Consider the following 14959-nt stretch of genomic DNA (forward strand, 5'->3'; position numbering starts at 1 on the left):
CCCCCCCCCCCCCCCCCCCCCACCCCCCACCCCCCACCCCCCCGCCGCAGGAATTCAAACACCAACCTGCAGATTTGTGTGTCAATCATCTTTATTCAGAGCAGATTTACCAGATACATTCTGGAAGTAGCACCGGGGGCAGTTTACACACCGCCCAGATTCCATTCATACAGATCTATAAAAAAAGAAATTACACAAGATACATGATGATATAAAACATTACTGGAAAACAATAAACAGTTTGGACCTTTGAAATCATGACTGTAAACAGATAAATGGAAATGTGTGATCATAAATACAAACCCTCACTAAACTCCTCTCATATAATCCTTGACCACGACACATAAAGTCACGTATAGAAAGAGAAAACCGACGGAATAAATAAAAGAAATGTGCAGTAACCTTCAGAGAAGTTGCGCTCGGCCATAATCCCACCGAGTGGGTTTGAGTTAGTAAAGTACAGTTTTACGGCCTCGGGTTCAAAAAGAACAGATGTGAGATCAAATATTCTGAGATTACAGATTAAATACTATTGAGAAGTAAATATCTGGGATTAGGAATGGCTGAAAAAGACATTTAGTGGTGAGTGAAGATAGGGCTTTTGATTGATGCTTCATGTTGCTACGAGTTGAACAACATTATGCTTTTCATCATGTTATGCAACTTATTATTTATTTAATTTCATTAAATGTTCACTAAATACCGACGTTCCCTGAATTTATGAGGAATAATCCTGCTTCAGACTCGGTTTCGATGCGTCAAGAGGCCAAGAGGCTGCTGTCAAATTACAAGTACATCAATCATGAAACAAGAACAATATCTCCACTTTACCTTCAGCTCAGGAATGTTCAAGAAATTGGTCAAAGAGCTAGAATGGGACTTTTTCAAGTAATTTTTGACTTTTTACAGGATCAGACGACTTTAATGAGGCAAACACAAAAGTTGAATTTCAAACTTTTCTCAAATTGTTGTGGATTTCATGATTTATAACTATTTCACTGGAAAACTGCCCTTTTCTCGACATTATCATAATTTTCCCTCCCAACTGTGACTGAAAAGCAGTCGATCCAATCTTTTTTTATTCTTCGGGAGCCAGATGGCCTGGAGGGAAGTCTGCCGACCCGTTGCTGATTTTCTCGAAGATCACAGTGACGACAAACACTGAAGGAACGATTTCCTGCTTCCAAAATCCCTGAAACTGTCAAGCTGTAGCTGCAGATCTCATGTTGACTCTGGCGTCGTGCCAAGTTTCTACATGATGAAAGTTTTGATGGTAAATAACAATTTGGGTCTTTTTTAATCTAATAAAGCCGTTACTGTAACATATCTGAGCCATTGCATGACTTCAAGTACCATTAAAAAAAAATTCATCTTTGAAAATGTAACTGAGCCAATAATTGATTAATACATAAATATCAAGTTGCATTTCTTGGAAATAGATTTTGTTTTCCTAATTTGTGTAGTTTTCTGACCTAATTTAAAAACTGTCTGTAAAATTCTCTAAATTATAACAAAAATGGGTTTTTTCATATTTATATTGTGCCAAATTGTGATATTATGAGAACACTATTACACTGCCGGTTTAAACACGCCATTTATTAGTCTCAAGCTTGTAAAACTAGGATTTTTTCCAACATTATCCAGAGTTAAATGATTTCAAGTTAAAGTTCCAATAATGTGTCGAATCACTTTTGTCGTCTGCAGAATTTGGACCTTTTGGTCGTAATCTTTCTATCTAATATTTCACTCAAATAATCCTCATTATCAACACAAACATATTAAAGAAAATGTCATTTGTACGGTACGTCGTTCGAACGATTCCCGGCATGAACAACGTGTGTGGTTAAAATGAAGAGAGCGACTGAACGCCGGCAGCCGGAGGGCGAACGAGCAGAAGTAAAGACGCCCCGACGGGAGAGGTGCGTTTGAAGCCAGAACATTAAAGAGCACTTTAATATATGCGTTTATACCGTGTACTTTACCTTCTTTTTGCTCCTCTTTGGAATACGATACACCATAAATGAGTCTCTTTAGACACCCAGAAAGTCCCCCGACGTGGAGAGACGACAGATTTATCTGGGATTGCTTTGGCTCTGTGTCATTACCGCCCGTGGAGTTCTCCCCGCGGGCGCCGTCCTCCTTAAACGCCTCTGTGATGTCGCCGCGCAGCGGAATGAGGCAGCGAGGTGGCAGGATAGCTTGAACATGTGCCGTTTGGAGCGTACGAGAGGAGAAGAAGGCCGCCGGAGGCAGGAAGTGTTCACACTCACGTCAACTGAGCCTCAAGTCGCGGCCAGAAAATGTCCGCGAGGACGGACGAGTCAGAGTCACCTGGGTTTCACACCGTCACCCAGCTGGGCCTCAGCGGTCCGCCCGAGTACTGCACGGCGGGGACGGGCCCGGCGTCCGCGGCGTCCTCGTCGCCCTCAGACGCCTCCTCCGTGTCGCTCTCCACCGTCAGCAGCACCTGTCGGGGGAACACAGTAAATACAGCGTTTTCTCCTCCGGCAGCAGGATTTCACATCACATTCACAAAACCGCTTGACGTTTACGGCCCGATCAGGCTCCAGGTGTTGCGTCACGTGGAAAAGCAGCTGTGGGGCTCAAAGACCTGGGGGATCTCAGGGTGAAGACACAACCTGGATTCTACACACGGCGGCAAACATCTGGTTTTCTACAAATGTGAGTGGCCACAAAATAATCTGATGTAATCTCAGTTACTCGCATGTTGAAAATAGAGTTTGTGTGCAGCTTCACTGGGACATTTTACACTTCAACAGGTCAAATCCTGGAAAAATGTTCTCTCTCCACGTTCATACCTTCTCTCAGATGTGAAGTGAAAACTAAACACTTCCCTTGATGACTAAAAAGATAAAAGTTTAAATCACTGCTGCACCTGTAATTCAACACCAGCCTCACTATCTTCCAGGTTACCACTGTGCGTGTAATTGGACTCCAGCCTCGTCACCTTGCTGGCTGCTTTGCCTCCAATATGACCCAGGCCTCAATGCAGTTCCCACCACTGCTGTGCGTGTAATTTAACACCAGCATCTCCTGGCAGCGGCTAATTTGATTGGAAATCAACTGCGAACTCCTATAGGAAGCTTGAGCTGCTCCTGTAATTTGACACGAGCCTCATCATTTTCCACCTGCTACTGTTGCTCAATTACACTCCAGCCTCATCTTCTGAGCTGCTTATCTGTCTGTAATTTGACACCAGCTTCATCGTTCAAGCCGAGTATAATTCAGCTCTAGCTTCATCATCTTGTCAGCTGTAATTTGACACCAGTCTCATGATCTGGAGTCTGGTGTGATAACACTGCCCACAGCAGCAGCGCTATAAAACAGCTCTACATAATGAAACTCTCTTTTAGTGATTTAAGTTCAATATTGTCGATAACAAATTGAAGAAAGTCATTCACTGTAACTCTTTTAACAACTCTGACTCTAATTTTAACTCTAAGTTCAGTTCTAGTTTGAATTGTTTCTCCGATTCTCACATTTCAGTCATATTTTCAATCCTCAAATCCTTCAAATGAGAATGGTCCACTGTTTCTTGGTCTATAGTCATCTGGGTTTGTTATTAAGTGCAGAAAGATAGAAGCGTGCGTGTGCGTGTGTGTGTGTGTGTGTGTGTGTGTGTGTGTGTGTGTGCGTGTGTGCGTGTGTGTGTGTGTGTGTGTGTGTGTGTGTGTGTGTGTGTGTGTGTGCGTGTGCGCGTGTGACTCATCCACCCAAAACAACAGGTGACACTCTCTGACTGGAACATCGGCCTTCAGCAGCCACTTTCATGCACATTAAAGTCTTTTCTTCCTCGCAGAGCGAAGACAGTAAAGTGTCATTCTCGTCTTTTCGTCCTTCTGGGTTACTGCTCTTGATGTTTGGTGGGAAAAAGGATTTTTTTTTTCCCCCCTCATAGTTTTTTTTTTTTTAAATGAGATCAAGAGTAATCCCTTGATAAGCCGATGAGTCCCTTCGAGAGCAGATGGTTTGTCTCCTGAAGTCGAGGACAAAGTCTCATGATTTCCTATAAAAACAACATAATCCCATCTGGAGTGGGGCGGGCCGGTACAATAACACCAGAACGACCTCTAAATTCAAACTTTAAAGTTGCTAAGTGTGGCTGGTTGTGTCCCGCCGAGTCTCACCCGTGTCTCCTCGCCGCCCGTCCAGGGCGGACCGTCGGCTTTCTCTGCCGAGCCGTCGCAGGAGTCGTCCAGGCTCTTCATCGTCTTGTACTTCCTCATCATCAGGCTGTCCACCACCCAGAACATGATGGACTGCAAGAGGAGCCAGACAAGATTCCTGTTAGGAACAGATTGATCTTTTTTTTTTTCTTCCCTCCATCTGGCCGTGCAAGAGGAACTCACGTTGACGATGAAGGGCACGATGAGCATGACGAGCACCAGCTCCAGCTGAGGGTTGGCGATGTAGCTGAGCAGCACCTCCTGCAGCTGAAGAGAGAAGAAAACTGGTTGAACTCACTGATATGGGAGGATTAGACTACTTTTTATAACGTGTGTAATATTTAAAGTATCAATCAAGAGAGTCTCGTTTCATTCTATTCTTGATTTTTCTTTGGAAAAGACATCAGGATGTTTGCAGCATTTTTATTTTGTAAAGACAGTTAAGTTTATGATAAATAATCAGATAAGTAAACCTCCAATCTTTTGTGCGGTTGCGTATGAAAATTTGAAATTTATCGTTGTTTTGATACCAACAAGTGCAATTTATTGATCGCAAAAGACTGATTGAACTGCAACAAGTCATGTTTGAACGCACGCTGCGCGCCAACATATTCGGCCAATCAGAACACGCCATGCTGCAGGAGGTCCCGCCCACTACGGAAAATACCCGACTATGTCTTCGCATTGTCCAAGTATTTCAACAGAAGGTTGAAAGTTTTTTTTCATATGTAGAATACTGTTTATTTTCACTTTAAATAAAAATGAGCTGAAAAAATAAATTTAGATATTTGGCTCTTAATACAACAAGTTGTGTTTATAACTGGAGGAGATAAAGACTCTTAACTAAACAAAGTCTCTGAAGAACACTGAGACTTTCACAAAGCCAAAACTTCCACTGGGAAATAAATAGGAGTAAACAAAGCCTTGATCTGTTCAGAGGTTAAACTCAACATGAAAACACGCAGCCGAATGTCACGCAAACAAAAAGGCCTCCCTAACGTTCCTCATGTAGAAGCGTCGTTTCCATGTTTCCACTCAAATCCTTTCTTCCTCCTCTTGTTTATTCTCAGTACAGTCGTCATTCCAGAGGAATCTCAAACAACAGAGGAAATGGTGCATGAAGCTTTTAAATTATACGGGAAAGTCGCTCTCCTGAGGCTTTTTTTCTGGTTTATTTAGTCATAAATATAATGTGGCATTAAAGTGCGTCTATAGTTGTTCAGTGGTGGTTTGCTGGTTTGACTCCGACAGCTGACGGGTTGTTGAACTTTGACCTTAAACTCAGGCTGAGTCACGAAGAACCCCCGGCACGAAGCTTCCAGGAAAATGTCTGAGAATCGAGCTGCTCTTACTTCCTTTTTTAAATTCCTGTTTTCTATGGTACATGTAAATGCTGAATACTGCAGTTTTCATGCAGGGCCACTAGTGGGAGTTGTTGGTTTGTTCTCACAGGTGTTTGTGGTGTCATTCCAAAAACAAAACGCTGTCAAAAATAACAACACTGATCTTACTTTGGACCATCCGGGGACGAGCAGCACCAGGCTGATGACGCCTTTCTCCAGCACCATGATGAGCAGGTAGACGCCACACTGACCGAGCCACGCCGCCGCCTGCGGGGGGTCGCCTGCAGGAACCCAGACACGGAAACAAAGAGGAGGAAACAAAGAGTTAGGTTCAAATCTCTTAGAGGACGGAGTTGGACTTCTAACAACACAGCGGAAACTGTATAAATTTACATTTTGACCACAGGAACTTTAAAAGGGGTCATATTATGCAACACTCACTTTCTAATGGTTTTCCAACAGTAATAATCATCCCCATACCTGGAATGACGCCCCAGAAGTGAAGACGGTCTGTCCTCTCTCTCTCTCTGGCTTGTTTCACTTTTTAAAAAGTGTGTTGCTCCAACGAGCGAATCAGAAATCAAACCCTACATAGTGTCATCAGGGGTTTAGCCAATCCCAATCAAGGTAGGCTCCTCCCTTTGACCCTCCTACATTAGGCAGCTGTGGGGGGTATTCCAGAAAGCGGGTTTTGCTCGCTGGCAGGTTTTGTAGAGGAAACCCAAAGATTCTACCGTTTTTAGTGCTGTCAATCGAGTAAAAAATATTAGCTGATTGCACAATTGTCCAATTAATTATGATTAATCAGTTTTCCTACTGAAGAATGACGCTTGTAATGAATATTGATTCTAGGATTATGGTTCAGATGCTCCAGTTATATGAGAAGGTATTGAGAAATAAAACATTGATAATAGAAAGTACAGTCACATCCAACAAAGTAGCTGAGTCGATCACAGACATAAAAACAGAACCAACCTATCATTTCAAAAATAATTTGAGTAAACATTTACCTACAAAACAAATTGCAGTGATAGGCTATGTCAGGACATTAAATATATACAATAGCCCAGAGTTAGTGGGATGTATACCATGAAACTTCAAGTAGAAATATCTGAAAACCCATCTTCTCGCCTGAAAGAGGCGTTGAAATCTAAGTAATGCCTCTGTTATACACTAGGTGGCAGTGTTGAGTTGAGTTACTACACCACTGTAATACCAAGAGCCTTGGATATGAATTGTAAATATCATATTAAACACAAATATTACATCTTCAAAAAAAGCTTTTTCTCTTCATATGCAGTCAAATAGAAGAAAATAGAAAAGTCACATGTTTTTAATCATTTCTACACTTGTATGATATAAACTAATAAGTGAATGTTTTTTTTTGTTTTTTTTAGATACTTCAGGTCAGATGAACTACCAGAATTTCCAGACTATAAGCCTCTCCTTTATTAGTCAATATTTATTTATGGAAAATCATGGAATTAATATAGACTCAACACATGTACAAGTTCATTTAGTATATTTAGATGACGCGGTGGCTCAGTGCGGCTGCATCCGCTGCTCACGTGATAAAAGGTTAGAAAGTAAAGAAAAAGAAAAAAACAACGCAGAAGTAAACAAATCTGCTTTAATTGCGTTAATGTTTTCTCATGAGTTAAACGTTTCATATTAATCGCCACAACTAACGCATTAATTTTGACAGCACTAGTTTTTATATTTAATTTTTAGCTGCTAGCGAGTAAAACCTATTTATTATTTCTACCTAGATGCTGCGATCTTGAGTTAAATGTTAATTCAATGGAGGAATGTGTTCAAACTTATGCGTCGACTCTGGCAGCAGTCGTCTCGCTCCTCCGGACTTTTAAGGCAAAATAACTTGGTTTTCGGTCTGTTGCCATAGCGACTCGTGGTATCGCGGCTCCATTGATGATCTTTTTATTGTGGTTGTGCACGCGCTTTAATCAGGGTTCACATACTGAGAGAAGTAAATCAGATCAGCTGTTCTGGAACACAGAGGCAGTCGACTCAGAGATTGTTCAACCTCCCTTCTGGAATACTCCCCCCTGCTCTGGCACATGGCACCACGAGAGGAAGAACTTCCTCCTCTTCCCAAGATGGGCAAGAGTGGGCGGAGCCAGTCCAGCTCACAGAGACACGGCAGATTTGAACGCAGCTCCTATGATTCAATATTCAAATGGATGAAAATCAAGGAAAAGCTGGATTTAGGGCAATAAACTTTGAATATAATGAATATAATAATAACACATTTTAGTTCAGGGGCCACAAATGGCCCAGTTTCATCTGGAGTGGTAAAGTAGTGCCATAATGACATTGGAATTTAAACTTTTATTTGTTGTGGCGCAGAGAATACGTGATGAAAATGTCTATAATTTTGTCAAAAAAAAAACAACAAAAAAACAATTACTGCAGACAATTACTATAATTTAAACCATAAGGCCAATTTTTATGAAACCCTCTGATGCAAAATACAGTGAAATGTCAAAAGAGAGCTTCTCCTATAGCTGTTGCATTATGGGTACTTTTACAAATTCACCCTGACAGCAAGCCTTTGAGGCCAATTCTAGTTTATCATCTCTAATGGCAGCGTCATCGATCACACAGTGTAAAGATCAACAGTTGCAATAGCACTGCTTTCCTGAATCGAGCTTGTTTGCACTAAAAGAAGAGGACATTTCGCAGTTGTTGGCATTTCAAAATGTTTTGGCTGCCAGTCTGAGTTGGCCTCATGTCCCCCCCCCCGCACACATCCCCGGTTTTAGTCTTCAGGTGTCTCGACAGGGCAGACACAAAAGACCAGCGGTCTGTCATTACGACAGGAAGGAGGAAGGAAGATTAACAGGCAGACGGAGAGAAAGGGGGGAAGAGAGAAAACAAAGAAACAAACAAACTACTTATCATCACTTCAAGGTCTTATTACAGGCTAATTCTTCCTGTCAGTCACTGTTCTTCTCTCTCATTTCTCCACAGACACAATACAGACATCACTAATGAAGGTTTCACACTGAAATTGTAATAATAATATGAATAATAATGATATGAAATAAAAAAAATTGAAGCCAAGATTATAAAGAACCAAGCAAAAATATTTGGATTATTTCATTTCACGTCAAATCAGTCAAGAATATGACAGAAGTTGGAAAAATATTTGGGAAAATTTTACTTTTCCACCAAATTGAAGTTATCAGCGATGTTTCTCTACGGACCCTTCATCGAAGCTAGACCGTCTGTATGTTCTCTTTTAAGAATTGTGGATTTACACTTCTTCAAATGTCCCAGGAAAGATTCTAACCCCTAAACTACCAGGTCAAAAAATCACTTTTTCGATACAATAATGCCTGCGTAACGTCTTGAGGAAAAAAAGGTAAAATTATATTTTGCAATATTTCATTTTTTAATCAAGGGTAAAATTGTATTTCTAAAACATTTTCATGACAAACAAAAATGTAAAACTATTCTCTGTTGCATGATAAATCCAGCGATTTAAAAAAAAAAAAAAAAAACTCCTGTTTATTTTATGTTATATGTGAAACTGAGAAAAATAAACAAACGCTATGGTGTTCCCGGGTGTATTTGACACACTTTTTAACCCCTTAAACACATTTTCATTCCTGTAACACAATAAGTTCGAACTAATCTCTGCAGGTTTGACCATAAAATACAAGAGAGTCAATGTTTGGTGATAGTTTCACTCAGAGGAGCAGTAAAGGTTGACAAAGTGAGGTGGAGCTCTTCTGGGAGAAATCTTCAGCTGCAGCTGCAGGAGCTGGATGTTAAAGCTGCAGCGCCCTCTGCTGGCACAAACCTCGAAATACACAAATCCCCCTTATTTACTTTAACAGTGATCACTGAAACTTTCATATGACCACTTTTTCATTAACGTGTAACCTAACGCGTTACTATTTCTAAATCAGCAATTAGATTAAAGTTACTTCTCCAAGTCACTGTGCGTTACTATTGCAGCGTCCAGCAGGACGAGTTTCTTCTCTGTAAAGCCGCTTTATTATTAAACAGAACCAGGTCGCTGCTTTGTTCTCCTCCAAACCGACACACACAGGCAGTTTCCACACTGTGCTGGGCAAGCTCACCTGACCCCGCCCCCTCCTCCACTCTCAGCCAATCACATGTCAACTCGCTCTAACGGTGCGTTCAGGTGACTCAAAAGAATCGGAACTAACAAACATTATCAATAAACCTCATCATTGCATCAATAACACAACTGCAGATATTACACTATTTTAGTAATTTTCCTGAGTAAAAAGATATATTGGCAGAAATCCCCCCTCCTTTTTTTTCAATCAATCAATCAATCAATCAATCAATCAATCAATCAATCAATCAATCAATCAATCAATCAATCAATCAATCAATCAATCAATGACTTAATTTGTCCCTGGGGTGCAATTAAATGTTAGCTTAGAGCAGGCAGTACAAATAAGTAAATAGATAAATAATGCTGTAAGAGCCAACATCACGGGGTAAATAAATATCAGTAATTGTAAAAATCTGATAATAAAAGCGTGAGTCAGATAAATACAACAAAGAACGAAGGTCAAAGGTTAAAATATGTATAAACATGGTGCAGGAGGCCGGGATCAGCAGAGTCTTTTTCATTTTCATGTTGAGACGATGGGGGGGTGTTGTCTGCAGCTGCTGAAAGTAACTTTAAAAAGTAACTTGTAATCTAACTTAGTTACTTTTAAAAACAAGTAATCAGTAAAGTAACTAAGGAGTGACTAGTAATCAGTAATGAGATTACTTTCTCACAGTAACTGTGGCAACACTGTTGTTAAAATAATGATTTTTTTATTTTTTTTATATATTTTTTAAGTACTTACAATGAAAAGTGGCTCTGTTCAGTAAACAATGTACAAAACGAAAACAGTGAATGCAAATGTATAAACGGGCCCTCAGACACCAACTTTGACTCAACATGCCACCTTGTGGCATAAATTAGTACTGCAAGATGAAATTAGCAGGCTTTAAGAGTTTCTGCTTTCAGGAAGACAAACCAACAGCATATGATAGAGAAAGACTAGTTCTGTCTCGACGTGGATGATTTGCTGCTCACCGTATTCTCCAAACATGAGCAGCGTCCACTCCTTGTACTCCACCAGGCGGGACACCAGCTTGACGGCGAGCCAGATGACCAGCATCCCCAGCGTGGCGTCCAGCAGGAAGTTCATCAGGTACCTGCAAGACGAGCCGCGGTTAAACGGCGGCGCCGCTTGGGGCCGTGTCGTGCGTCTGTGGGGGGCAACTCACAGTGAGCAGGGGTCTTCTTTGGTGAGCGTGGAGAGGAAGACGTTGGCAAAGTGGATGAAGAGGGCGCCGATGGCCTGTTTGGACGTGTCGAAGAACCTGGGAGAGTTCAAAAGACTGGAGTCAGGTTTCAGGGTGAACGAGTGAGTGTTCATCTTTCTTTACATCCTTTTCTTATTCATTCTCTCACATCATCCATTCATATTCATCCTTTATCCTCTTTGATTCGTTCCTCCTCATCCCTAATCATTTTTTCCATCTCATCTCATGCTTTCATTCTCAACAATCCTGTATCATCCTTTTTTAATTAATTAATTAATTCATATTTTGAACCCACCACAAGACTTCCCTGCTTCATCCCTTATCGCTCACTGACCATCCCTAATGTCATCTTCATCTCATATCCCCCTCCTTTTATTCATCCATTCATCCCACACCTCTGGTTCTATCCTTATGGATCCTTTCATCGTCCTCCTATATCCCTATTAAATCCAGACATTTACATCCTTTATTACTTTCGTACAACTCCCTAAATTCATCCATTCATACCATCCCTGCTCCCTCTTTTAAATTCCGTTTCTTCATCCATTTATTTCTATCCTGCATCCTTCCATCACTTCATTCAGTCATCTTCCTCTAGAATGTCCTTTGTTCATCCTCATCAAGTCATGTCTTCTTCAATCTATTGTGTTTATTGACAAATAAACTTGACGAAATGTGAACATTTCCTTTCCCAGGATGTAAAGTGTGATGATTTGGGTGAAGAGGAGGAGAAAAGAGAAACTTCTCACCAGATCCTCCACGGTCGTCTGATCCCTGCAGGCTCTCGAAACCTTTTCACTGCAAGCAAACATGAAGTCCATCGATTAAAATACCACCGACACAGTTTCTTTGCCCTTTCACATCTTAATCTGGCCTGGTGTGTTTGCAGGGTCCAGGAGGACATGAAATGCGTCGCTTCACGTCTGGGATGAATTGTTCCTCTGTTTCTTTATCTCATCAGCTCGCAGGCTCAGACAACGTGACTCGGCATGTGGGAACAGAACCCAGGGGCTTCCTGCAGCTACATTTTCTACCAAAGGACTTGATTCATAAGTTGTTTTTGGTCTGAAAAATCGCGTTAAATAAGCTTTTCCCAAATGAGGGAAAAGTCTCAAAAAGTGCGTGAAGTTACCAGAAGCTGAATTCCAGCTCTTATCTGGCTCATTCCAGTGCAGCAACAACGGGCAGCAAGTGGAAGGAAATTCCCCAAAAATAGCTTTGAGGAAGACGGATGAGTGCAGGGATGAGAGCTGGCTCGCTGCCCCGAATGCTCGGCTGCAGGAATAATGCAACGACATAATAACAGAAGAGCTTTTAAAACATTAGGAGGGGAGATATCGATCCCTCCACTAATAAGCTGCTCAGCGAACGCATTGCTCTTTTTAAAAATGCTTATTCGGTCGGGTGTACGAGATCTGGTCCACATGAACGCTTCTTCCTCTTTAACATTGTCGGCATAATTCGGTGGAGCAGATGAAGGTAAAACCGACATATTAAGGTCATTTACACGCTCTAAATCAGCGCCGTCGCACATAAGGCCTGCGGGCTAAAACTGACACACCAGCGAGTGCGACCCGGTCCAGAGGATGACTTCTCAAAGTGGAAATCAATCCCACACTGAGGGAGAATTTTAAAAACGCATGAAAGCTAAAGGCTGCAGAAATCCTGTTTTCTGACGCCCCGTCTACATTATTCAAAAGTTCTCACGCAATATGTTTTCTGGTAAGGTTTAGTTGAGTTTGGCTGGATGTATGAGGCCACTGAACTAATCAAAAGTTGACGTTAATGCTTCAAATTTTCACAAAACAACGAAAAACACATTAGAATTAAGTCTTGAAAGAAAAATAAAATTGAATGCATTTTAAAATGATAATAAAATATATTTCAAGGTCAGGGCTCAGTCACACAAAAATATCCAACCTGCCTGCGGTGCCAACTGGGCAAGATGCTCAGCATTCTCCCAGTCAGCTGCCGCAGTATCACAAGTTTCAAGGAAGTCAATAGCCATTGTTTAGTCTGAGTAAATACTCAACACACAAGGAGTGTCTTGTCCAACTGGTGGACATAAACAGTAAAATCACCTTAAAAACACAACTTTGGTTGCCATCACAGTCCAAGACATCAATACCAATTACATTACAAAGTATTTAACTTTTAATGTCTTTAATTTTTATGGAAATAAACAGTCATTTTGTTACTTTACCACATATATATTAGCTGATGAAAAATCACTCCAATCTACGGTTAAAATGAATTAAAATGACAAAAAGAAAAAACGTCTACCTTGTTATGAGTTTACGACATTTCTTTTAAACTTTAGCTGACTGTGTTTAGTTTAACAAAAACATTGCTTTTCTGGAGATTTTGATTCTTAAAAATCCTTGCAAAAAAGAAAAAAAAGAAAAAGAAAAATCAAGTCAACACTCCCTTTGATAATTTAGCAATTTACATTTCTGGCTTGTCTGAAGGCAAAAACATATATCCTGCACAATATTTCTTATCAATTGCGGTTATTTCGATGATTTTAGAAAATTCGGAGTGTGTGTTTATGACTATTAAGCCGTGTTTAATCAAACAAACACCTCTAGGAAGCGGTTGAATAAGGCAGAGAACAGTCAGGACTGCGAACCTGGAAGGCGTTACTTACAATTACAATCAACAATATACTTCAAATTTATTTAAAGAATCAGCAATCTTTATGATACTTGACGTGGGCCGAAACGTGAAAATAATCTTTATTAGTCGGGTAATACTTGAACACATGTGTTTGTACTTTTTATATCATGAAGACGCAAGATATCGTTAAATGTGCGTGTTTTTCTATTAGTGGCAAGCCAATGCAGCGAAGCAAAAACAAACGTCCATACTGAAAGACGTGTTATTTTGAGACGACTTGAAATAAGCCGAACTCAAAGTGGAATCGTTATTAGTCGTTCGATGTTTAAATAATGTTTTAAGGAGCAGGTATTCTTGCAAAAACGCAAATTTGCGTGTTTTCTCAATGGGGTTAGGTGCTAAGAGCACGTCGCTCTACGAAAACAAACGTCAACAAAACGCCACGTGGACGAGATACTCGTTGGTAATAATCTACGAGTTTTGTGGATTATAATCCAAGTAAGGCGGTGTGTTTTGTAAAGGTGTAGAGGTGCACAAGTACTCACACATGAGCGTGCTGAAGGCGACGATCCCCAGGAGTCCCTGGATCAACACGCCGAAGCGGTCGGTGAGAGCTCCGTTATCGCAGCCGTGCGGGTTCGCCTTGTTAATGTCCGTCATGTTGATGTCCTCGAAGTTGGGATTATACAGAAACCTCCGCACCAGGAACACCCCGCTGTACCCGTACATGTCCATAGTGGCGAAGACAATAACAAACAAGACTGTTGGTTCGAGACAAAAGCAGCACGTCCTCCTGCTCGTCGGGATTAGCGTTTCTTCAACTAAGAAGATCCAACAGATTAAAGTCCTCGGGTCGATCCGAGGTGCAGTTTTTCTTCCTTCAGAGGCTGCTGCCGCATCCCATAATGCAAAAGTAAAGAAGAGGCTCGATTATCTGACTCACCTCCATGTTTATGTCAAGAAAAAAAAAAAAAAAAACAAGACGCGGATTATAACGCTGCACGACAGGAAGTGCACTTCCGGATTAACGTCATGTCAGAATAAAACCACAAGACTTTGGCAGGAAACCGACAGGATTAACCTTCTGCAACCTGTCACATAACCTGTTTTATTTTTTTCTCCAGGTTTTCTCCAGATGTTACATCATCTGTAATGTCGCTTCCTCCAACTGAGCTATCACATTGACATGAACACATAATCTCTATTCTGTTCATCAACGAAACAAGCCAGAAATCTGGGTGTAATTATGGACTCAAACCTGAAATTCAACAGCCACATCTAGACAACAAAATCAGCTTACTACCTTCTGAAAAATATCTCAAGAAATAAAGGATTTCTGACAAAAAAATAGAGAAACTTGTTCAAGCATTTAGATTCAACAGGCTGGATTATTGTCATGGTGTTTACATGTCTGTTACATGATTTCAATAAATCTTTTGTGAAGCACTTTCACTTTGCTTACAACCTTTTGCACCTATAGTGCAATTC

At 40.9% G+C, this 14959-nt stretch overlaps 1 protein-coding gene across 2 annotated transcripts; it reads right to left on the minus strand.

Moving 5' to 3' along the window:
- Positions 1 to 76: 76 nt before the first annotated feature.
- tmem110l (transmembrane protein 110, like) lies at positions 77 to 14497 on the minus strand. 2 transcript variants are annotated; one of them, XR_013936475.1, is made up of 9 exons: positions 14017 to 14497; positions 11605 to 11653; positions 10817 to 10912; positions 10623 to 10744; positions 5699 to 5811; positions 4371 to 4454; positions 4149 to 4280; positions 1983 to 2467; positions 77 to 175 (listed from the first exon to the last, which is right to left on the minus strand). XR_013936475.1 is itself a non-coding variant. In XM_080491751.1 (8 exons), exons 1-8 carry the CDS (start codon positions 14204 to 14206, stop codon positions 2339 to 2341), a joined length of 915 nt encoding a protein of 304 aa, XP_080347877.1. In that variant the 5' UTR covers positions 14207 to 14497; the 3' UTR covers positions 77 to 2338. The 2 variants fall into 2 exon arrangements, 1 of the variants encoding a protein (XP_080347877.1); XM_080491751.1 differs by having other exon boundaries at positions 77 to 2467.
- Positions 14498 to 14959: the final 462 nt, after the last annotated feature.

Source organism: Lipophrys pholis (assembly GCF_963383615.2).
Source record: "Lipophrys pholis genome assembly, chromosome: 22".
Taxonomy (NCBI): Eukaryota; Metazoa; Chordata; class Actinopteri; order Blenniiformes; family Blenniidae; genus Lipophrys; species Lipophrys pholis.